Source organism: Bacillus rossius, assembly GCF_032445375.1.
Source record: "Bacillus rossius redtenbacheri isolate Brsri chromosome 4 unlocalized genomic scaffold, Brsri_v3 Brsri_v3_scf4_1, whole genome shotgun sequence".
Classification (NCBI taxonomy): domain Eukaryota; kingdom Metazoa; phylum Arthropoda; class Insecta; order Phasmatodea; family Bacillidae; genus Bacillus; species Bacillus rossius.
This window is the reverse complement of record NW_026962010.1, coordinates 17,260,735-17,287,578: the sequence shown is the minus strand read 5'-3', so window position 1 is coordinate 17,287,578 and position 26,844 is coordinate 17,260,735. Positions and strand designations below refer to the sequence as shown.

At 36.2% G+C, this 26,844-nt stretch overlaps 1 protein-coding gene across 1 annotated transcript in view; it reads left to right on the top strand.

Annotated features, from left to right (window-relative positions):
• The first annotated feature begins 11,683 nt into the window (after window positions 1-11,683).
• The window catches only part of LOC134541729 (uncharacterized protein C6orf132 homolog), a 40,889-nt gene continuing 25,728 nt past the window's right edge, over window positions 11,684-26,844 (top strand). The window contains exons 1-4 of the mRNA XM_063385377.1: window positions 11,684-12,107; window positions 17,749-17,801; window positions 17,836-17,988; window positions 22,366-22,532. Coding sequence (XP_063241447.1) covers window positions 11,684-12,107; window positions 17,749-17,801; window positions 17,836-17,988; window positions 22,366-22,532 — 797 coding nt within the window. The remainder of the gene's footprint in view (window positions 12,108-17,748; window positions 17,802-17,835; window positions 17,989-22,365; window positions 22,533-26,844) is intronic.

The following is a 26,844-nucleotide window of genomic DNA, read 5'->3' as shown; positions in this document are numbered from 1 at the left end:
GGAAACGGAGATGGATATAGTAAACGGAGATGTATCTAACAAAACAGATTTTCTTCAATAGCATGTAAACGGAGACGGACCCATACGGATTAGCTCGGCAATGCTGAAGCTCTTCTGTTTACGTAGCTCCATGCGACCAATAGAAGTCGAGTACTTGGTTGCAGTGGTAGCCATGTTTGTTTGTGTTGTAAATACATAAAAAATTGTTAAGTACAAGAATATCTAATGATCTATTATTATTTTGTTTTTTATATTTTGTTATAATAAGGTAAGTGTACCAGTAGTCGTCATGCTAAGAAGAGTTTTAGAAAAAAAAAATTGTGTACATAGCCTCGTAGGTGTATTAAATGCCCCTACATGTTTGTTTTTAACCTCAAACTTTACTCTACAATGCTATCCAACACTCTTCGATAAAAACAAATTATTTTTGTAGATTTATAATTTTGAAAAAAGTGTGATTTCGAGCCAGTAGTCGTCATGCAAATTTTCGTGTTTGCCAGTGTTCGTCACATGTTTGTGCCAGTAGTCGTCATGTGCGGATTCGGCTGCATTAGTTTTAATTCATGGATCCAGAATGATAGTATTGTACTATTTGGGCTTCAAATTTTATTTGGTACTATATTTTAAACATCAAAATGGCAATACATAAAGATCGTTTAGTAATATAATGAATAATCCTCATTAAATTTTGAATTTACTTACAACACTCACGGAACAAAGAGGGACAGCACAACTAACATGAAAATATATTAGAGCTGTAGCAAACCGTATGTATTCGTTACTGAGTAACGGGTGCGCCGTCTATATACGAGTAACGAAACGTTACACACGGCTGCATTTCGTTACTTGCATTTTTCGTATGTTTCACGCATTCGCGCGCATATTCGATGAATTTACGTTACAAAGAACGATGTTTGTTTATTAAGTATTGGAAATTCGTCGTCCAAGTTTTTTTTACTGTTTATTAAAGGTATTGTGTGTGTAGACAAAGTTTGAGATTGGAACAGAAACAATGTAAGAAAGTATTTCTTACAAATTACAAATATGTACGTTTTTGTTTTTCACTATCGCATATTTTCACGGTTTTTTTTTGTTCTTATCTTAAAAGAGATATAATAAAGCCGCTCTAATGAGATTTAATTGTTTCTTGGTTAACAAAAACTGTTTAATTATCAAATATTGTTAATTGTTTATATTCTATTTATTATTATTTACGCGACGTCATACTGTACGCGTACGCAATACGACTCGATTCGTTGCTGCAACATAACATAGCAAGTTATGCGGTATCAGAAGTAAACTTTAAAAATGAATCAGGCCCCATCTTCCTACCCAAGGGTGATTTGCCTTTGTGTTTATCGGACAATGTGTTTCTTGGCACACTATTTTTTTCCTCTGCTCGTTTTATACTCATACCATTCGCTACATCTTTAAGAGCAGCTTCCATGGCTGACTCTTCATACAACAGTATTTTCCGTTTTGGCATTTTGCCCTGTAATTAAAGAACGAGACACATTACAATGTTTAGTTTACTTATTAATGTCAAAATATATATCGAATGACCCCTAAATTAATGTAAACAACAATGCCTACACAATTTCTGCAATTAATAAAGTAAAGTAATTTCCGACCCAGAAGTCGTCATACACATGCATCGGAAGTCGTCATAAGTGACGACTACTGGATCTGATCATAATAATGTACTTTGTCTATCAACAACAAAGAACCAATATTATTTAAGAACTCTAGGGTGTAACTTAGCACAACTTTAAATAAAATATTAGATGTACCAGTGCTCGTCAGGTATGACGAACACTAGCAATACAAGGTTTTTATTGATCCAGTTTTCGTCACCCTAACTAAATCATACAAAGAAAACGAATTTTTTTAAATAAACACTTTCACCTCTTCAAGAACATTTAACTAACGCATTCAGCACAAAACATCACGAATAAACATGAAAAATTATAGAATTAGAAGTAAAAATGTGCACGTACGTCCTTAGTGTTTTAGTATAGGAATTCCCCTATTTATCTTCACTGCTCTACGAACTTTTGATGCACGGACTTTTTTTGATTGAAAATAGTGTTTGTTCTGAAAACTATTGTGGTAATTTCAGCTAGAACGTCGACCAAATTTTTGTCAATATTTAAGTTGGCGATATATTGAGCTACTTCTCTATTATTTACATTTGAAGTTGCTAGTGACGACCATTGGAGCAGTGACGAGTACCGGTGCACTTACCTTATGTGTGAATTTGGCCGGAATTATGATCCCAAAGCATAATATTATTTAATTTATATTAATATTTCCTAACCTTGAAATAAAATCTTATTGGTTACCATTTGTTAAGTGTCGGTGCATTGTAGAAGCAGCAGACGCAATGAGAAATGTTCCGGGAGATCCGTCGGTTACCATTTGTTAAGTGTCGGTGCATTGTAGAAGCAGCAGACGCATTGAGAAATGTTCCGGGAGATCCGTGGGTTACCATTTGTTAAGTGTCGGTGCATTGTAGAAGCAGCAGACGCAATTAGAAATGTTCCGGGAGATCCGTGGGTTACCATTTGTTAAGTGTCGGTGCATTGTAGAAGCAGCAGACGCAATGAGAAATGTTCCGGGAGATCTGTCGGTTACCATTTGTTAAGTGTCGGTTCATTGTAGAAGCAGCAGACGCAATGAGAAATGTTCCGGGAGATCCGTCGGTTACCATTTGTTAAGTGTCGGTGCATTGTAGAAGCAGCAGACGCAATGAGAAATGTTCCGGGAGATCTGTCGGTTACCATTTGTTAAGTGTCGGTTCATTGTAGAAGCAGCAGACGCAATGAGAAATGTTCCGGGAGATCCGTCGGTTACCATTTGTTAAGTGTCGGTGCATTGTAGAAGCAGCAGACGCAATGAGAAATGTTCCGGGAGATCCGTCGGTTACCATTTGTTAAGTGTCGGTGCATTGTAGAAGCAGCAGACGCAATGAGAAATGTTCCGGGATATCCGTCTTCGTTTCTGTGATCTTTCTTCGTTTACATGCCATTGGAAAATGGGCATAAGAGGGCATTGTGATACTTCCAGTAGTTTACCAGTAGTATACCCTTTTAACAAGTAGTTAGTTTATGTTATATATTACAAATACTGTGATATTGTGAGAATGTTGGGTTAGTTTAGGTTAGCTACATTAAAAATACTTCTTAATTGTGGACAGTTGGTTAGGTTAGCAACATACAAAATGCTTTAAAATAGTATGTATGTTTGTTCCTAAACAATCTTTCACACATTTAAGACTATCTAATGTAGGTAACGTAACTGTATAATTTGTTGTGTTGTCTCTTCACACGAAAGTTTGTGTTTAAATTCTACAAGTGAGAAATAACTGACATATGAAACCTATATCTCAAATTAATTGTTTGATATTGTGTAAACTAAACGTTTCACTAAGTTTGAACATCACCTAACCTTGGATATAGTGAGACAGCTAAACATACACAAATACTAATCTCATCAGTATCTGAAAATAGTAATGACATTACTGGAAATTGAGCACCAATGCAGACCATTGAGAATGTTTAATTATTAAGAACATTAATTTATTCAAGAAAGGAAATTAAGTTAACTTAATTCGTTCAGAAAAACAACATCTTAGGATTTAAAAAATCAATAGGCACAGAATTTTACATCAGTGTACGCAAAAGCATATTAGGTTTAAATTACTTGTTTAAGCTATGATATTATGAACTGGTTAACTATAGAAAACATTCAATTGTTTAACAGTGATCGTCATGCTATTAATGATATTATTATCACTCAAAGTATGTTAAAATCTTTTCGTTAATCCTCAGTTCAAGTCTGCAAAATTATTTACCGGTACTTTAGACACTTGATTATCAGTATCCCAACAGTTAGTTTACTTAGCAACATTGGTAGAGCCGTTAGTCATTAATAACGTTAAAAAAAATTATCTCTGGTATCTTCCGAGTCTATTAAGAAAAATTTATAATTGAATCACAGAACTTAATTAGGTTACATAGCAAGTGAAAATTTAATATGAGGAAATAAAGCAGAAGTTAAAGTGAGACATCATTTGAACATTAGCTAATAGCATTCTATCACTAAAAAGACATAATGATGCTGCATAAATAACAGTATAACATATATTACCTTATTAACAATTCACAATTACACTTGGGGCTCATTGTAATTCATACTTTTGGAATTGATAGTCCTTTTTTTTGTTGATAGTTGGTAGACACTACGACACTAGTAATGGAATCTGGTGAACCCAGAGACAGGGTCTGACTACTCTTGAAACACACATCTTTCTGTAAGACCACACAGGGCCCGAAACTCCGTACTGCGATTGCCAATGATGCTCCGACGTAGTACCATTCTCCAACTGGTCGCTGGTTAGAATCAGTTTTAAACTATGCTTGTATGTAGTAAACCAGTAGTAGCTTAGTCTCGCTGGATATCTGGTCTTAGTAAATCGTTGTAGCATAGCACAAAGTCCGTAGTGACCTCGAATATTTCAAAATTGCACTGAACCAGTAAAATTAGACGTTTGCTATGTTTCATCTAACTAAGTTTGTGGTTAAATTTCACCAAAAAGTTCTTATCTGCATTATTTAAAATGTTTCCTTATTACTACACGTAAGTCATTTGACCATATATTTACTTTAAAATTTATAAAATAATATATTCCGTAGCAGTATACAATGCATAATAACCATCTATTTAATTTCAAATACAGTTGTTAACAGCTCAGTAAAATATTTTTAATGCTTTATAGCTTACTTAAGACAAATGTTTCTGTTAATGTCTAATGATCGTGCATGACTCGGTGTTCCAAACAAAAACTCAAACCCATCATCATTTTTTATGTTAATATAATTCCTAATATAATCAATTCTGTACTGACCTGACAATACTTAAAAATACCAACAAAAAAAAGTTGAATTTGCAAAGCAGTCATTTCGTCAAACCAACCAGTCACTCAACCCGACCTTTTTGATTTTTCTGAAACTTACAGAAATCATTTTCAATAATTATACAAGTAAGGAAATATTTTCAAAACTTTATTATAAATTGCAGTTTTTTGTAGTTTATTTTCAAAGTTTTGATCAATCATCATTTTGTGGTTTGCATATACATTTTCAATCTCAAATATCTCAAATTGTATAAGACTTAGAGAGCTGTTAGACCCCTCATTTCAAAGGGCAACTTACAAGGTTTTATGTGATAATGTTACTTGCCTATTTTGGGTGAAAAATATTTTTTTAAAGAAATTTTTGATATAGTTTTTTTAAAACCTTCGTGAAAATCATATGTTTTTTGAGACATGAAGTAAAAGGAATCCTGAAAATTTTAGAGTGGGATCTCGTTGGGATCAGGAGTTACAGTAAAACCTAAGAGATTATGTTCAAGTAATACTGGATTATAATTCTTTATTTGGTGTTTTTACAGGTAAATAAGAGTAGGTTCTAAGTTGTAAATCCACCTTTATATAACATCAAAAATGTAAAAGAAGGAAAGATAAGTCTTAATGTTTTACCTTGTAAATAAAAAACTTCTTTAGTAAGGATTTAAAAATATATTTATTCAATAATAATACTCTTAAGACCTATTATGTGGAGAACTGGGTCGTAAGGTATAGTCCAATTAAGTTTTATTAGGTACAGTTTTATTAATGACTAATATTTACATTACTAATAAATAATTGCACTTAAAAATGTCTGCTCACCAATCACTGGCACTTAAATATGTTTATTCACAAGTCACTCAATGTCTGTCCAGTTCCACAGTTCGCACTCCTCACTGGAGCTAGCTCGACAGTGGTTCGCCCCTTACCTCGCGCCTGTCCACACACACAGTCTCGCACACCTCAGTCACTCTCTCTCAATCCTGTCGCTCCATGTTGCACTGCTCTCAGGGGGGTCTCTCACCCTCTTCGCCAATGTCGCACTTCCCTTCACTCGCGGAACTCTCCGGACTTGCGTAATTCGTCGTAGGGAAAAGGAGTAATTTTTAACCAAGATCCTAGTTTCATTTTGTGGAATGTAACAGTGAAACTTTTGTGTGCCTTTTATTATTTTTCCAGTTTCAATCAAGCCTGCTCTTCAGGATTCTTTTTTCTGTCTCATGCTCTTCGTTAGTAGTATACGGAAAATTTATGGTTACTATATTGCCATTGACCCGGTCATACAGTTGGTGAAGAGTCATTTATCTGTTCATAATGGACGATTCGCAAACTGGCCAAATGCAGCTAATCTTTTTGTGGTCCCTCCAACACCGTCACATGTATTTTTTCCATGTGACGATGCAAAGAAATTCCATTCAGCCTTCATGCAAAATCTTTCACAGATTACATAGAATTAGAAAGTTTGATTTTTTTTTTGTACTGCTCCATCAGAAAAATAAATGATCTTTTCGATTTTATTGGACAGTGTCCCTTAAAGAAAATCAATCACGAGCCTTTGAAATAAATGGACAGCAACTGTATCATGCACCATACAGTTGGAAATAACTATATTCTTCTTTTCCTCATTGATTATTGACATAGTACATGACAAATGGATGAATTGTTGCTTGAGCACTGTTTCAGTGGAAGCCCTGAGCAGCATCTTGTAGTACAAATGAATAATTGTCTGCAAAATTGCAAAGAACAGTGCATTGGTTTACAGGAATGGTTTCTTTCAAATGTCGTAAGTAGAAAGACTGTTGAACTGCAATATAAGAGTGCCTTAAAAGTTTTGGCAAACTATGGGAAAAATAATCTAAAAACTCTTCTGTGGATTTTGTAACAGTTTCCAGGACACATTTATTATCAATTTGCAAGTGACATTTTCAATACTACTTAACTCATGCTTCTTCAAACTGTCTTCAAAATATCACCTTCTGGGCAAGCAACACAATCTGAGAAATAACATTTAGTAGTTGTGGATTTTCAAATTATGTTTTTTTTATTACATCTTTATATGTTTTAATCAAGAGTTTGCCATTTGCCAATATAGGTAGTTTGCATTGGGTCATCATTAATTTGACATTTTGATGTGTGGTACACACACACACACACACACACACACACACACACACACACACACACACACACACACACACACACACACACACACACACACACACACACACACACACACACACACACACACACACACACACACACACACACACACACACACACACACACACACACACACACACACACACACACACACACACACACACACACACACACACACACACACACACACACACACACACACACACACACACACACACACACACACACACACACACACACACACACACACACACACACACACACACACACACACACACACACACACACACACACACACACACACACACACACACACACACACACACACACACACACACACACACACACACACACACACACACACACACACACACACACACACACACACACACACACACACACACACACACACACACACACACACACACACACACACACACACACACACACACACACACACACACACACACACACACACACACACACACACACACACACACACACACACACACACACACACACACACACACACACACACACACACACACACACACACACACACACACACACACACACACACACACACACACACACACACACACACACACACACACACACACACACACACACACACACACACACACACACACACACACACACACACACACACACACACACACACACACACACACACACACACACACACACACACACACACACACACACACACACACACACACACACACACACAGTGTTGTGTCCCACTGAATCCTGAAAGAACACAATGCTTAGAGCGAAGCTCACAAAAATTTGTGAATCCAGTGTTTTGGTCAGGGAAATGTTCCTCAAATAGGACATATGATTCTCTTAAAGTACAAAAATACGTTGACTTTAAGATCATGAAAAATGATGTAACTTCAATTATGGCAACAAAAGGATGCATATCGTACAACTTTTAAGATTGAAACATACTTTTCAAACCTGAATATTTGTATGTTCTTCTTTGAAACATAATCAAATATTTAAATTCCTAGAATAGGTGGTCATCTGAAAGAAAAAAAAAAAACAAAGAATAATATATTTTTGCTAGTTAACTTAGGTACTTTTAATGTTGCTAACTTAAATCAACCAACAATTTACCACAGTTTACAGCATTTTAGATATAGCTAACCTAAACTAACAAAACGTTCAAAACAGTGGGCTCCTGGTAAACTACTTGAAATACTACTTCCAAAGCTATGTAGCAGTCAAATAGAATGAGAGGAACTCAAAGTACCATTTTCAGAAATTAATTAAAAATATTTTTGAAGAGCACCTTCTGAAAATAATTACCATAAAATATCTAGAGAAATGTTTTAAGAAAACATTGAATGTTGCAGATATGTTATCTTTCTGTACTTCATACTCAGTGATCTCATTTAGCTTTGTTTCCATAAAGGTTTAAGACACAGTAATTATCCTTACACTTTTTTTTCTTCTTTCAAAATTAGATTTAGACAGTAAAATTGGTTACAACCCAGATCTCCCAGCTAGCTGAAAATTGGCCTGAATTCCACATACAAAAAAAAATTTGAAGAATTTTGTAAAAAACATTGCTCTAAATGATTCATGATGAAAATGAAGTCCTTCGAGAACGAATACTGATTTTTACTGCTTTTTATTATCTTTTACCGAAAATTCACATCAGCACAAAGGCTGCCATCTTCCGACCACAACACTGTTCAAGATTGTACATAAAGCATAACAAAGAAAGTGTGTTGATGTGAGAAAACAATTTACTTTAAACTGGTACCGAAATGTCAGATGAAAAGGTTATCGTTATTAAATCCCATAATTTCGCACAAAATTAAAACGTAAAAGTCAAGTACTTACATACTTGGACGAAGACTAAACGTTTCATGTTTGCCTCGTTATGGGATAAACACAGATGACTGCAGTCAACAAATTCTAAATAAAAAGCTCAAAAATGTTTCTCAGTCGGTGTCGCCCGGACCGCAGCTGTGAAATGTGCTTTTAAACTACATAATTATATTATTTTCAGAGGCATTGCACGGCCGTGACCATCCGTTACCACGACTGCTACATGACTATCTACTGACCTGACTACCTCCGTCCACAAAGAACAGAGATGGCCATGTGTCACCCACAACCAATCAATTACAAGCTTAAGATCCTATTTCAAGAATCAGCCAATCAGATCACAATGTACAAGAAATGAAACAACTCTGCATATACATAACTAGGGACTCTGTTTCTTTCCAATTATTATGATACATTTGTCCTCGAGTTCCCACGCTCGATGGGGAACCACCGTTTATGTCTCTCTTACACTTCAGGGTACACATGCCTCTCTCTAACATTAATGTAATATTACTGTCACATTGCATCATCATGCTTTCAAACAAAGGGTAGCAATAACTCAAGTAGAGAAAAAATATAAGGCAACCCTTGAAATCTTAACCAAATAGGTAATAATGACGTTTAGCAGCTTTTGAAATATAAATTATTTAAACTAACAGGCATATTTAAAACCATGAATTAATGATAAATAAGAGCAAAACAACACATTGCTACCATATGAGTACCTGAAACAACATTGAAACAGAAAACCTAACCAACTACTGAAAATGATCATAAGACATTTTAAAAATATTTATACCAATGATGTAGAGATTGTAAGGGCTTGCAATGCTACATTATCTCCCCCCCCCCCCCCCTGCTTTTTTTTCCTTCATAATTTCTCAAATGAATTAGAAAGACATTCATTTGAGAAATTAAAAAAAAAAAAATGAAACTTGAAAACTCAGAACTCTACCTCAGCCATACTGGATTAGTGATTTTGATGGATTACTGAATGTCAATGTAGTTTTAACACAGATATAAAAGAAATTAATATCATAATACAATGATATTAAAAATAATTTGTAATAAATTGCTGTGTAGAAAGAAAAATACAGAGGAGCTTTGGTTTTCTTCAAAAACTCTTCGTGGAAATGTACCCTTTAAGTGTGGTGTTGACCTGCTAGAAAACAGGGAACACTGTACTGAAATGAAAACAGACAATAACCATAAACTCAAAGAAAACTATTTGGCAGCCAAGGTCATCAGCCGGGATTCACCTGAAAAGATTTGAATACGAGTAGCTCTATTGGTGCCGAATTACTGATTGTGCTGAACCATTAAATAACAGATTAAAGATATTTCAGTATACTTAAATATATAGTTTTGTTGTTATAAAATAATAAATTATAACAAATATTCAACAATATTGTGGTACAGAATGCAAATTGGTAGGAGCAAAGTAATAGTAAGCTCTTAAAAAAAATTGATAGATTAGTAGGAAATAATGTGTGTAATACATTTGGAACAGATTAAGTACCACCAAAAATATTTATTTTTAATTATTTTTTGTTAGCAAATTAACAAAAATATAATAAAGAAAACATATGGACATGATTATAACCAAAGTTATTAGTGATTCAAATCTGACTATATTTTGTCAGGAAAAAAGTTAGACCGACTATCACTGTAACAAGCGAATACACGTTTTCACGTCAAAATTCCGTAAATAAACAATAATGGAAGTGTAAGTCATGGAACACCATCAGTCTTTTGCTAACTTGCCTTTTGTTTTTTGATGCCTCACTATAGTGATAGCCACATATAAAAAACAAGTAGTTGGAAGAGACTCCACGTTTATGATGTGGAAATTATGTCTGATAAGTTTTTAGCTTTCTAGCACAAAATTGGCATGTTCCAGCGAATTTTAGAACTATTTTACTATGTATAATTTAGCATATATATAATAGTGGCCCAGTATTACAAAAAATGAGTAAAAAAAACTTTATAAGTCTGGAAATTCGATAACCAAGTATTTGTTATAAGTTTTTAGCTTTCTAACACAAAATTGGCATGTTCCAGTGAATTTTAGAACTATTTTATTATGTATAATTTAGCATACATATATATAATAGTGGCCCAGTATTACAAAAAATGAGTAAAAAAACTTTAAAAGTCCGGAAATTTGATAACCAAGTATTTGTTGACGAAATTTGATAACCAAGTATTTGTTGACATCGCGATTTCTGACTGAAAAAAGTGAGGTGTCATTCATGTTGCAGTTGTATCAAATGGCACAACATTGGACAGTATGTTTGTTTGCTGATAGATTTTGTGGAGTTAAAAAAATTGGTAATTTTTAGTTTATAAACTATATAAAAGTTAGCAACTATGTGAATTTTAAGATTTTTTTTGTAATAAATTTATGTTTTATAAAGTTAAATGTCCTGACTCACTGGTGATAAAACTGTATAAACAGAAAAAAAAATACACATTTCACTGAAATCTAAAGGTTTAAATGTTTGAGAAGAGTAAAAATATTACTGATGGGGCTGTTTATGTGTTGTGTCAGTTAAAAAAAAAAAGAGACTTCTGAAATGTGAGAAATGGTAGTGTGAAAGTTCTGTATGTTTTGGAATAATAACGTGCCTTAGTGTGCAGAATGTTGTTTAGTTGCGATGTTACGAGAGTGATTGTTACAATACAGTTGTCTGGAGAGTGTGGTCGTGTCCCCTGCCAGGCGTGACTGGAGAGACAGACACACCGGCTCGTGGCAAGATGATGAGCAGCGTGCCCGCGGTGCAGCCCCCGAAGGTGCTGTCGGGGGCCCCTCCCCCGGCGCCCCCGGTGCCCCCGGCGGGCCCCCCCAAGGTGCTGGCGAGCCCCGGCAAGCCGGTGGCGGTGGCGGTGCCGAGCGCCAACCACACGTCGGCGGCCCTGCCCCTGAGCCTGGTGCAGGAGCACAAGGTGAACGCCAGCGTGGCCCCCGTGGCGGTCCCCAAGCCCACCGCCAACGGCATGGAGGGCCCGCCGGAGCCCAAGCAGTCGGAGGAGCCGGCCGCTCCCGTCGCCGTGGTGAACCACGCCCCCGAGACCCCGCAGCCGGCCCCGGCCCCGGCCCCGGCCCCGGCCCCGGCCCCATCTCCGGCTCCCAGCGTCTCGCCGGTCGCCCCGCCGCCGCAGCCCAGCCCGCCTGCCGCAGGTACCACCACCGCTCTCGCCGCTGAACTCTGTTCAGGGCACACCTGCATCTTTCTTTCTCTTTCTTAACACTGATGTAATTTTACAGCCACATTGCATCATGCTTTCAAAGGATAATAACAAAGCAATTAAAATACGACTGCACTTGAAAACTTGACCAAATAGGTAATAATGACTTTTTTAATTCAAATTATGTAAATGAACAGACATACTTAAAAAAAATAACTAATGAGAAATAAGGGCAAAACAATACATTGCTAACATTCACTCAGCCATTATTTACACTGAAACAGAAAACCTAACCAAGTACTGAAAATTATAGAAAAAAAACATAAAATTATTTATGCCAATGTTTTGTATGTAGAGAGTAAGGGCTTGCAATGCTACAGGCTAGGTCTGTAGAGTTGCTGCTGTCTACAAGACAGGCACTGTGTTACGTATCTTATTGGTGGTATGTGTTGCCACGTAAGTCTTGTCATTAATTAGCAAGATTTGTTTAGACTGGGTTGTCTAATACCTCCTGGAACACTAACTAGCTTGTTCAAGGTCAAGCACGGCTGGTGTGTGTGTGTGTATATCGGCCCTTGAAATAACGCCGTTGAATTTGCACAGTTTTGAAGTAACAATTCCAGTGAATTAGGGCATGATTTGAAGTTGTGTGTAATACAGGATAACCCCAATTTTACATCACGGCGTTGTACGTTTTCCCTGTTATTTGCAACATTTTATTTTGGTCCCGTTTTAACCTCTTTTGATGCAATGCAATAAATTCTCTTTGATTACAACACGCCTACAATCTGCTTCCTGCAATTTATGCTGTTTGTTTATGCTATACCTACATAAATTTGTTATTCCATTGTTTGTCATGAACATCATACATATGAAGATAATACTTTTATGTAAAATACCAACTCCAAAATGCTGTTGGAAACACTACTGTTGTAGCTCCTGGATTTTTTTTTTACAAGCTGCCAACACTGGCCTTATTTTGTCAGACTTTGAGAAAATGTTAGCATGCGATGCTAGCACTGGAGTTTATAAAAATCCAAACTGTCCATCCGTAAATTATACAAACCGTATTGTGTAGTTTATATTTGTGGTATTCATCTTTGTCACTGTTCATTAAAAATAACATGGTCAATAACAAATTTAAATGTCAATCAGCTTATTATTTTGTCTTTTTCTGACATTAATTAACTGAATTTTTATCTGTACATATTTTATCGAGATACAGCTAAAAACTAAACATTTTAAAGTGCGTAGACGAGCACAAAGGTACTTGTGTTCCACTCGCTGAGAGGTTAGGCTTGCATATTTCAACTCTGTTGTGAAAAATAATGAAATCATTTAAGGAAATGCAGCCAAGTGTGGTGATAGAGTACTGTATTTTTATTAATATTCGTAACTTGTAAATGTCTAATGTTACTATGAGTTACTAATTAAAGTACACACACACACACACACACACAGATATATACACAAAATAGGATGTTGGTGTGTTTGACACCGTTTGACCGATCCCTGAAAGTTGGAACACCGAAGTGTATTTTCACGGAGAAGGTTTTTGTGCTATCCATTTTTTTGTGACTCGCCACTCGATGGCGCTGCAGCACATCAACTTCTAAACCGTTCAACCGATCGCCATGGGTAAATAGAAAATCGTAGGTCATAGACTTACAAACAACAATTGTGTCATTTTTCTATATCCACCACACTGTTATATAGCGCTATCGATTTTGCTTTAACTCTCGGACAATATATCACCCTGTGTTCAGCCCGGGCAATGCTGGGTACTGCAGCTAGTATGTATGCTTATCTATACTCTATAAAGAATGTAAATATAGGACTTTAATGTTAATTATTCTTTTTAGATATGCTTCAGACACTCCTTATAATGATGTGTATGTTAAGGTCGTATAATATCACTGTTCTCTGAGCTAAAAAGAATTTTTAATTAATTTCCCTTATTTTACACTTTCCTGCATTTTACAACATTTTCAGACATCCCTTTGAATAGTGTAAAAAAGGGATTCTACTGTAATAAATATAATGCAACAAATTAATAATATGACAGATCAAAAACCAGTAGCTTATCCTTTCCTGTATAGGTATTCACTTCTTTTATTGCTGTTTACTTGATCCCATTAAAGTAGTACAGTTATGTATTTTACACAGAAATATCTAGACCAAAGTGTTCGGTTATTTTTTATATTGTGCTATCTGTGAAGTTAGCAGCAGCTTTTGTGAGAGAGTCCAGAAGCTCCCAGGGAAAGTTCACATAGCATGCGCCATCGGCAAGTAATGTGGTAAACTGGCAGACATGCATCGTGTGAACAGTGTTGGCAATTAATTTAAGAATATATTTAATAGTATTTATGGTTATAGAAAACTTAATATGTATTTATTTTTAAATCTAATTAGTAGAGACCTGCAAAATTTGCAGATTCATTGACCTCTAGGATAGACTCCACAGTCATTTAAATACTCACGGAAATGACACCTGTTCATTGGCTACTGATGCGTGAGACGTCTCAACTGGGCTGTCCGTAATTCGGCACTTTCTTGGTTTAGTGTTTCCCATTGGCTCACAGTTCCCCGGATAAAATGTGGGCCAATCGCAGAAGTGGTACGAAGGTATAGTTGTTTCGAAGCTAGCCTATCGCAAAATGAATCTGCGAATTTTGCATGTCTCTACTAATTAGACATTGAAACAGATTTCTAGTAATAATATAATTATTTGGTTTGTGGCTGAGTAAGAAATTTTTATGCTCAAGGCCTATTATTAGAGACCCCGAAAAATGGTGAAGCGCGAAATTCACGAAATAATGCGAAATTTGATACTTTAAACAAATTTTGTGACTTTCCTTTTATTTTGACAGTCGTGAAATTCATGAATTTTCGCGCGAAGTTCACACTTTTTTGCACAAAATAATGTCCTTATGTCGCAAGTTCTATTTATTTACTCCATTATAAACATAGGCGTGAAATAAACATAGACTGAAAGACTAGTGCCGTGATATTATCTTTGTTTAGACACGTTACTGAAATTCATGTATTTTTATTACTCTGTTTACAAGCAGTTAATATTGCCGTCGCAAAGGAAAACAAAATGTAACAAATGCCAACAATCGATATGTGCGCACTACCAACATAACAAAATTGACTCCACAGTTTTCGTGTTTTGAATAATGGTCGTTTCTGCCGCAAGGCGCACTGGTGTCGATTTTTCTAACCTAATTTAATCGCATGGAGCTAAGATGGCAGTCATTTTTGCATGCACATATCTATGAGTGTTTACAACTACCGTCCACATTTTGTAAGTTTTGTGATACAATTGAATTTGTGGCTAAGATGCCGAAAACTTTGACAATGTTTGATCGCAGAGAGATGAAATCGGATGATTTTATATTTTTGATCAGCGTGACAAAATTATGATGTGCAAGTTCTGCAACGTGCGGGTTGATTGGACACGCAAAGACACGTGCAAAAAGCATGTGGCAAATGACACACACAAAACAAAACAAAAAAGACAATTATTTTGTCAAGCATTCTACCGTGTCTAAACAAATCTCGATAGGCGACAGCGTGAATAAAGCAAACAAGCTTGAAAGTGCAGAAAACAAGAATTTTTTTTCTGAAATTGTGAATATGATGCTGTAAGTTAACATTCCTTTGGAAAAAGCTGATCATCCAGCTATGAGGGAATTGAAGATTAGCCTTATTTATTTAGAAATGTTTTCCCCCCTCTAATAAAAGTTCATAAGCATATGTAGGCCTACAATATTATTGATTAACTTACCTTTAGGCCCAACTTACCTTGCAAGTACCTCAGATTAACAAACACATAAATAGGATGGATTGCATTGTGAAATGGTAAGCACACCACAAGATATTTTTGACTGATTGATGGTTTGACTGTAATCCAGCAGTACCTAATCTAGAAAAGATTAGGTTAGGTTTGGCTAAGAATTGTTTTGAGTAAATTAGCCCATTAATATTTTCAGCGATAACCTTATAAATGCTACCTATTTATAAGTATATTGTAAGTTATGTATACATTTTAGGTGCAGGGGATTTGCCATCATCAGCCAACACTCTTAGAGAAACTTATGTCCCAAAAATTGGCCAGGCAAATAAGGAAGCAGTAAGGCTATGAGGTTTTTTATACACTGGCAATGGCATAATTTTTTCACAATTTTTTGGGGTCTCTACTGATTGCTTATTTTCACACCGATTTTTTGCACCGCTCGCTTATTTTTACACCAATTTTTTGCACCGCTTTTGTAATTTTTTTACACCAAAATGAGCCAGTTTTATTTACAATTTTCTGGGGTCCCAACCTATTATGTAAACAATGCGTCCCATGAATTTTTATACAGTGTATTTTTATATTTAAGATGTATAACAAGTAAGAGAGGTTTTCAGAAGGGGGGGGGGGGGGGGGGGGGGGGACAAAAACAAGGAGGCAGTAGTGGGGGGAACAACAAGAAGATGAATTCTACAGGCAGGTGAGAGAGTTGATGTGGAAGAAGCAGGTAGCATTAAAATGCAAGCAAGTGTTGTACAAGTGCCCACAGTCACGTACTGATGAGACACTTGGACTGTGGACAAGAGAGATGCTGGGGAGATCAGAGCATTAGGAATTAAGTATGTTGGCAGTTACGAGAATGGGAAAAAAGAGGCTGCAGAGGAAAATTATGGAGTTGAAGTACACAGGAAGAAGACCCCAAGGAAGACCAAGGGGAAGCAGGAAGATTAGATAGATAAAGGAGTGCAGGAGAGAGGAGAAGAATGTCACAGAGTGAAGGTTGAGGAATGGTGGAGTGACAGAGGAAGAAGCATTTTACTTTGCTGACACGGCTGCAGGCTGAAAGAAATCGGTGATGACTTCTCAAAATATAATTCAAGCGTTTATTTAATTGTACTTGTATTAAGTTGTAGAGGATCAGTATGTCTTGATTGAAACTTGGTCAACAAAAAAACTTAAATGGTTGGACAACAAATTGTTCCGATTAATGTATACTCTGTGGGGAAAAAAAAGTATTTTTTTTTAGTGTTGTTTTGATTTGCTGGAACAAATTATGGTGTTACTTGGAGAAGCAGATGTAGTTTCTTAATTTGACATCTGGACAGTGAAACAGCATGTGCAGTGCCCGTCAGCTGACTGAGCGGGAAGGAAGGTGTCACAGTTGATGGCCATGGCACAAGCCAGGCTAACTTTAACTGCAAGTACATCACATGCATCAACATGGGTGCCAAAGACACAGACAACGTTAAAGTAAAATTTTTCAATCTCTTGACTGATATGATGGAGTTTACATGTGTTAAATTGTTTATATGCACTTTCGAGAGTGCTCTTGACTTCTGTCGTTCATGAGCAACGGAAAGCCACGTCCATAAGAGAAAAGGCATAAGCAGTTCTGGTGTTTTCTGAGTTAGTTTCCCCTAGAAAGTGTCCTGGGGACCTGTTGCTTTTCCTTATATAGCTTTCTGTGTTTCTTAAAAAAACAAAAACTTATTTCAAATAATTACAAATTGTTCTATGACTACCAAGTTAACCAAATTCACAATGTGTAACTACGCCACACAAATGTTTGTGGGAGCTTGCAGCGGGGATGTGCATGCTGTGGTTGTGTGTGCAGCAGTGGTGCTGCCGAGCGCGCCGAAGCCCGCCCAGGCGCCGCCCCCCTCGCTGGTGCCGCCCCCCCCGGGGCCCCCCCGCCCCGGAGGCCAAGCCCCCCGCGCCCCCCGCGCCGGAGCACCAGCACCCCCCGCTCCACAAGCCCGTGCTGGAGGTGAAGCGAGCCCTCGAGCCCCCGCCCAAGCCGGAGTTCAAGGTCGCCACTCCTCCGCGCAACAACAAGCGCAAGAGAGACCTCAAGGTGTGTGTTCCTGCAATTACTCAAAAAAACATACAGTAGAACCCTGTTATAATGTTCCTGCATATAATGTTTTCCTGCTTATAATGTCATATTTTTAATGTCCCAATATTTCCCCCATAAGGACAATGTATTTATTTCCTGCATATAACATTCATAAATAGTGTAATTTCCTGCTTATAATGTTTGCTTTCTAACATTCAATAAATGGGGAAAAAATGTTTTAAAACCAAATTATTCTAACACTTACGATAAAAAGTTTCCTTTATGTATGTTTATGTTTACAATCACTGCCATACAATACATGCAGTTTGTTAAAATACAATTTTATGCAATATACTGAATGTACACAATGTTCATAGTTATGTGTCAGTTGGCACCCTTAGTCAACTCTTCTCTTCCTTGCCATTCCAGTGGGTATTCAGATGCATGTACAGTAAGTCCTCGGTTTACGTCGGGGTTACGTTCCTGAAAACCGCGACGTAAATAGAAACGACGCTAAATGAGCCATGTGTCATGCCACCGGCCGGCCACGGCCCAAGGTCAGCCGGAAGCGCTGGCATACAGACGTGACAACGGGCAATTTTATCAGCAAATGACAACCGACAGCGTGGGAAACAAGTCCAACTATTCTCCGTTCACTCTTACCTGAGTTTTGGAATAAACAAAGCCTCTTGTAAACAAACATTTTCATTGGCTGCCGGCCGCCGCGCACATTATTCGTGCGCAAGAAATAGTCCCTTGGTTACGTACCATTTGTAAGTATTTTTACACTGTATTTTTATAACAATTGTTGATGTATAGCATTATAGCGATTCATCATTAATTTCCAATACAGTTTAATGTGTCAGCAAGTATGTACTTACAATTATGTTAGCAGACGCCGTGTGTACGGTGGCATAGACAAAAGGTACTGTACAGTGTACAGTTGATGCCCGGCGCAACAGTTGCATTTCGGATTCGCGCACGCACGGTTTGTTATGGCTGACGTCGGACCGAGTTTTGTAAAACACAGAACGGGAAAGCCTTTGAAAAGTGCACAGAAAACTATTGTGTTGAATGTTTTTAAAACATTTTCAGACAAATATACGGATTGTCGTGTGAACGATATCGCGAGTTTAACTGAGGAATTTAGGCGTGTTTCGAAGAGCAGTGTGCTTCGTGCAAGGAAATAATTACAGGACACCGGGACATTTACATCTTCCGGGAAGAAAAGGAAACTTGAGTATCCTGTTATAAAAACTTGTGATGATTTTGTGAAGACGGTTATTAGGCGTAAATTGCATAGTTTTTTCTTCGCAAATAAACCACCTACACTGAACAAAGTGCTACGGTGCTTCCTGTTGTATTACGTCTCCGTTATTTTATTAGCACTGACTGTACTGAAGTGTGTGTGTTGCAACTAGTGCTTGGCGCGCCAGATGAATTCAGCCTATCACTTGCTGACGCGGCGCAGTGATACGGCGGTGTTTGTTTATTTTAGAACTCAGCTAAGAGTGAACGGAGAATAGTACTTCTCAGCTTTATAGAATGGTTATTTAACCAGCTGCTTTATTACCTTTATTGATTGAAATATAAAAACAGATATATAGTACATACTGTACGTAAGAGCAGGAAGCGTCCCTCATGATGTATGATAAGATAAGGCGGTGAACGTGTAGCTTACGCTACATAGCATAAATTAACTACCGAAGGAAACAAAGAAATATAAACGAATTATATACGGTGTTTTGGTTAAAATAAAGATTTACGGTCATTGTAAACGACGTTATTGTGAATCGGCGACAACTTAAATTGAAACATGAGTACTCAAACATTAGCGACGTTAATCCGAAACGACGTAAATCGGTACGACGTAAATAGAGGACTTACTGTACATAGTCCTACGATATTTAAGTTGCCAACAATTGAGCGAGGGCATAACTAAAAGTGTTTTCTATTGCTTACAAATAAATTTTTTTTTTTTCATTCATACGTAGGAATCCCAAAATTAAACATTTTCAGGTGGCGAAGGAGTAGACGTTCTCACTCTTACTGTGGTCATCATGAATCGTGAGACAATTTTTCAAAAAATGTGGCAGTGTATCTTTAAAGACAAACAAAATTTAACCAAGGAGCAAGACGAAGTTGAAAAATTGTTGGCTTGTTTCAGAAAATTCATGTATCAAGTATACTATCTTTGGTTTTAACATTAAAGTTGTTTACATAGGCTTGGTGAGTCCATTGGTACAAAGCTCGAACATTGTTAAGTGCTAGATTGAGATTTCCTGCTTTTAACGTTTTCCTGCTTATAATGTTTTTTTCTTGTGCTCCCTTGAAAAACATAACAGGGTTCTTTCCAATTTTTGTGGATAATTTTATATTCTTGTTCCCCATTTCAAATTGAATACTTTTTTTAATATTTTGTTTTTTTATAGATACAGCATTTCGGACTTAGTCAAAAAAAATTTAGTGAGGTGATTTTATTTACTGTATTTTTTATATATATAAAAATTAATGTTTGTTTATCCCTTATGTCTTCTTAAAACATCAGATACTGATGGAACTTTGCACAGTTAACCTCTGAAGGTTACTGTCTAGGTGAGATATAGGTGGTGCGCGAGTCGTATCAGATAGTTACCAGTAAAATTTTTGACAGTTTCTCTTTTCTATGGTCCGTTTAGTAATGGAGGCACGCGAGTCGTATCCATGGAACTATTAGTCTCTGAGTGGGTGTCTGTTCTGAAGTTAACCAACATCACCTAGTTTGTAATTGGATAGAAAACAAATTGTAGCTGTATAAATGCTAATACAGTGTAAACTCTATATAACGACACTTAATAACGGATTGAGCATTTTTCGGCGTTTTAGAGAGTGGTCGTTAAATGGATAGAAAAGAATATATCATTTTACTATTCTATAATAATATGTATTTACTAATATAGTACACATTTTAAACACGAACATTAATATTCATACAAATAACAACACTTATTGCGTATAGTCTTATTTTTTCTTTTGTTTTCCATATTGTAGACACGGTAGAGTGGCTAAATCCAAAGAGTCTTCCAAATTCACTGATCTTTTCTCCCGCCTCTATTGAGCGTATTAATACAACTTTTTCGTCAATACACACAGATTTTCGTTTATTCGCCATATTTACAGTTCAAAAGTCTGTAAGCAACTGCGATAATGATAAAGTGTAACAACTTGACATAAGTCTAGTGACCTGGGTAAACATGTGCAAGATCATCATTCATCATACAAAAGAAAAAGACAAGATTTCTTAGAATCTCCGGTACGTCATTCGAAGTAAACACGTGCTAGATAATACACAACAAAACAGCAAACAAAAGAATGTACACAGCTGCAGTTCTTATCAACTTCGGCAACTTAGAAAGTACTGCCAAATGATTTATAATGCTGTATTGCTTTCGTTAAATAGAGTGAGCGTGACGCTATATAGAGTGTATTATTGTATAGAAAACAAGGTAAACCAACCAAAGTCAAGTGACTTTATAAAGAGTTTACACTTGTCCCATATGCGTTCCTATACCATTCATCCGATTGCGATGAAACTCTGGTAAGTTGTTGTGCGCATGGCTGGAAATGTTTCTGAATTAGTATAACCATTTTACAATAGGTGGCGTGCGAATCATTTCAACAGTGTGTGTATTTCATGTACTTCAGTGGCAGTTTGTATGTTTTCGTAGTATGGGTGTGCAATGTTTTGGGCATCTGACCAACATGGCACAAGAATTAGCTGGAGAAAAAAAATGGCTTCACACATTTACCATGTAATCATGCAGATGTTGCCATCCTCTGTTTAATACACACTCAATTTATATCTGCACTTCCATATCTCTTTGGTGCAACTTATTTCTTCCTGATGTGCATGTCTTCAAGATACACATATATGTATGGTGTATTTGTTAACTGTTATTGTTAAGTATTATTTTATATAATTAATTTTTTAAAGTAAAACATGTCCATATGGAATAATGTAGCTCTATAATTAAAACAGTGAAAGAATTCTTGAAATCGATCCAGCAGTTTTCGAGTTTACTTTGGACAAAAAAAACTTACACAAACTCTTAATATATTAGTATATTTATATATAAAGGTGACACAAAATACATGGTAAATCAATGTTCGTAACAATAAGGTTTAACACTGTATTATGGCATAGGTGATGAAGTGTTTTTACACTTTTTTTGATATTTAGTTTAAATCAAAGCTGTTTTATCGTGATCATTGGCCAACCTATGTTGTGAGCGGTTTTTTAGAATTATATTAGTGTTAAAATATAGTCTGCACAGTACACACTTATTCTAACCTCTTCATTTGTGTTGTCTGCAGCATCTGAGTGTGTTGGTGTGAGTTGAACTGTGTTGCGTGCAGCCGGCGGTGGAGATGAAGACTCCCCCGTCGCAGAGTGACGAGCGCAAGTCGAAGCGAGTGCGCACGCGCACCCAGCCGTACCAGAGCCCCCTGCCCGAGCTACTGTTCATCTCCAAGTTGAAGACGCCCGTCAAGTCCCCGGACGACAAGCTGATCGTCTTCTACAAGTGAGTCTGCACAGACTGTCCTTGTATCATACAACCAACGCACATCTTGTACTGAAATAAAGGTTGAATAGCAGCGGTGCACCTTTCTTTGTTTGAAACGAATTTTATATGAGGTAAAGTTATTCATGAAAACAAAACCTATTCATCGAAAGTATTTTTAATTAATAAGTCATGCAAAAAAGTTATTCATGAAAACAAAACCTATTTATGGAAAGTATTTTTCATTACTAAGTCGTATTTAGTTCAACTTCAAATATAAAAAATGAAATCAGTGATCCGAACGTGAGCCAGAACTAACACATAACTATTGTCATAGTACACACTAACCACAAAAGAGTGCAAGCTATCAAATGTTGTTTACTTGGCACTAGACAGAGCGCATGTGTTGCGTGCATTTGGCGAGCTATCTAAATCAATTTTTGAATATGTGCACACACACCATACGATCATCAACGTAACCAAACATGTATGATGCCAACTAATGCTTGCTACATTTTTGTATGCGGTACACAGCGGCGACAAAGACAAACTGATAAAAGTTATAATGTTTGAAAACATCTTTAAAAGAAAATTACACATAAAACATCTTGTATTTCTGTTAATGTGTATGTTAATGAGTACGGTGTAAAATCCAAATGAAAAATAATTTTTAACTTTAAAATACATAGTTTTTTTTACAGGAAAATAAGTTTGTGGGCCACACTTACAAGGAAAAAAATAATGTACTTTTTATTGAGAAAATGGCGTTACTGAAACGTGTGATGTTAGATGGGAAATCATATTGTGCGGGTACATCTTAAATGTATTAAACTGTAATTGTAATTACTGTGCTTTCCCATTACAACTACCAAACTCCCTGACAGCAACTTGAAAACTGATTGCTGTTGCACGGTGCTTTATCCTGTAATGTTTATTTTCTACACAAAGCGCTCAGAATCAAACGGGACCAAAAACATCAAGAGACTAATATGAGAAAAAATTTTTTTTTAACTTTTCGTGCCCTAAAATAATGGTGTGACGGTTATAAGAGGGTGATAATTATGTAATAAAACACGGTATTTGGGAGGGTGGTGGAAATACATCCATTATTAATAGGGATGGGACGAATCCACATTTTGGTCGAATCCGAATCCTTGTTCGAATCCTCAGTGTTTGTCATTGAATCTCGAATCCCAGGCCCACACTAAACTTCACATATTATTAAAAAAATCACACATTTATTTTAAAAAATTACATAGACCTATGTATTAAAAAAAATACATGTGTATTTATAAAATTATAAAATAAGTGCATAGTGTATACACCTGATATAAAATAGAGACAAATAACCTCAAAAACCACACACGTATTGTCTAATTCTCTGTTAAATTAATCCTTCCTATGTTTTCAATAAAATACGTTTGTATAACAGACACCATTTAAAAAAAAGTTACATTTTTTTCTGCAATGTTATATTATTGAAGGTTGGAAATGATTGAGTAGTTATGCTAATTGACAAAATGCAGCGTAGTTTATCTTATGTTTGTGCTATTTCCGTTACCTTTATAATACAGTTTAGGTATACAATTTTCTAGATCTGGACGAACCTCAGTTCTCTGGTTTCGAATCGAACTGAACTGAATTGAATCGAACCATAGCAAAAAAATTTCGAACCGAGCTGAACCTCATACAGAAATAATTGTTTTGAATTAAAACAAACTGACCACCAGCATTTTGATCTTTAACTGAATGGTGAGAAAGAAAGGTTCTCCAGCCATATGTAAAATTAAAACATTATATAGCTTAGCTTTATTAAAACATTGCAAATCGTTTTATAAGTAAAGTTAATGCAATAAATAATGAAGGAAAGATTTCTGATTTTCTTTACATATATATACTTTTAATTCATGAAGAAGTTCCATCTAAATTTCAAAAAGACTATCTTCCTTTTTCAGTGTACACTAACCTTCATTTAAAAAATATAATATTATAAAGATGACGAACATTCAGGCCACATAACATATTTTTGTGGCAGACATAACCTAACATTTTTAATAAGTAAAACTTTTTAATAGGACATTAAAAAAAGTCGAATGTGAATTAAGTTACCTATCTACATTACAAAACCCGCTGACTTCAGTTGCTGTTTTCTTGGAAGAATGCTGCTCATCAGACGAAACTTTAGACATTTTTTGGGGTGGTTCTGGGTCATCTGGGTCGTCATTATCTTTTCTCCATTTGGAAAACTTAAACGACGTAAGCCTGCTCATCGCAAATCACCTCAAGAACAATAATATTGTAAACGTAACGTAAGAAGTGTGGTTATAGAAATTTGCGTCTGAAAAAAGAAAACACGAGAAATAATGATGGCTGCCGCGACTACGCTAGTCAACTTAGTAGCGTACTGTAAAATTTACTGGACCAGTACTTTTAATACACAAGATTAAATTAATATTATCAGTACCTGACTGTTCTTATAACCAAAAAGGCCAAAGAAAATAAATACATCCCAGTAATTTAAAATACGTTATTTACGTAATCATTTCCTACAGCATTTGTCTTGTGTTAACTTGATCACGTCAGTTTTGCCGAAATACGAGAGTTCTCGTACATGCGCTTAAGTTTAACGTATGGGGTACGCAATCTTGGGTGATTTTACAACACTTCTCGTACACGCACTATAGTTAAAGGTAAAATATACAATACCTTTGGCATTTGTACGATAGTTTATATTACGTAGTACGAGAAATGCATACAAAATTCTCTAAAGTAAACAAAAAACAAAGCGCTCCTATATGAAAATATGCTATGCGAGTTATGCGACGATTAATAATTTTTTTTTATATTTTGTCTGCGCTTGAAACTGTTGAGGCGACGATTATGCGATAAAAGTCGGACTATACAAGTAATGGAATTTTGTTGTACTGTTTTGTGAATGGTCTCAAATGGAGGTTAGAAAATTAGAAAAACGTAATTTTTTTTAAACGAACGTTCGGTTTTTCGAATATATTTTAAGAGGTTTCGATCCGAACCGAACGTAAGGGTTCGGTTCGGTTCGGTTCGAAATTTTCGAACTTCGTCCAGCACTGCAATTTTCAATTTCTACCTAAAACTCGTAAAAACCCACCTCGAATCCCACCTCGGATCCTACGAATCCTCGAATCCATAGGATTCGGTATATTCGACGAATCCAAGATTTGAAAATCCCATCCCTAATTATTAAGTAATTTTATTCTTGGAATGTTAGCAAATTCGACTTTATTAAAATTCTGGCCTAATTTTTTTATAGTCTGCTATAAATATTAATATAAGTATTTTTAGTTTACTAAGAAAGATCTTATATATTTAGTGACCAAATAGTTTGGTATAGAAATGGTATACTTCAACCAATAACTAGGGGTATGTACATTTCGTGTTTATTTGTTCACAGAATTCGAGGTTATTTTTCTGGAAAATCAGTGTTATTTTTCTCTGAAAGGGAGGTTATTTTAACTACCAAAATGGATAACAGTAATACCAATTTCATATCTCAAGTGTCATGAAAATTGTTTTAACACTTAATACACACCAAATACTAACTACTTAATATTAAAAAAGATGACATTAAAATGGTATAATTGAAATTTAATGTCCAGTATTTGGAGAAGTATGAAGTAATTTCTCAATTCTTATTGAAATACTTACTGTAGCAGGTTTCGGCATTTTTGTCAACAAAAGTAATTACGGTAAATTAACACATTTTTGTTAAAAATATTTATTACTTCGGATAAGTATGTAGGCCTACGCCACGTAAGTATTAGAGCACAACTACCATGCCACGCAAGTTCAATTCATACCGTTTACAAGTTTGTTGTATTCAACCACGCGCGGGCACGGTAGTAAACAGCTTTGTTTTGTTGTGACTTCGTGTGAGTGTGCGTGAGCGTGACTGCGCGCAGCCTACCGGCTGCCAGCTGCACTGCTGCTGCTGATTGCATCATTGTGTGAGCTCAGCGAGTAACGACGTGTTGTGTAGCTACTGCGTATTTGTTTGATGTTTTGTGTACAAGTGTATCAAACTATACTCACGTCTTTGCTTACATCATTCAAGTTATTCAAAACATTCAATTTCGCCTCTGTACATGTTTACACCGTTTTTCTTACCATAAATACTAAAAACATCGTCACATGTTCGCGTGCGAGAGGAAGCAGCGCATAGTACTCTAGTTGAATTATTGCGGCCGTGTTGATTTACTAATTCTGCACCAGGTTAGGCCTACGTTACGGACTTCGTCAGAAGTACGTATTTTTAGCATAGTTTAATCAAATAGTTATGGATATTGGGTTTATTTGT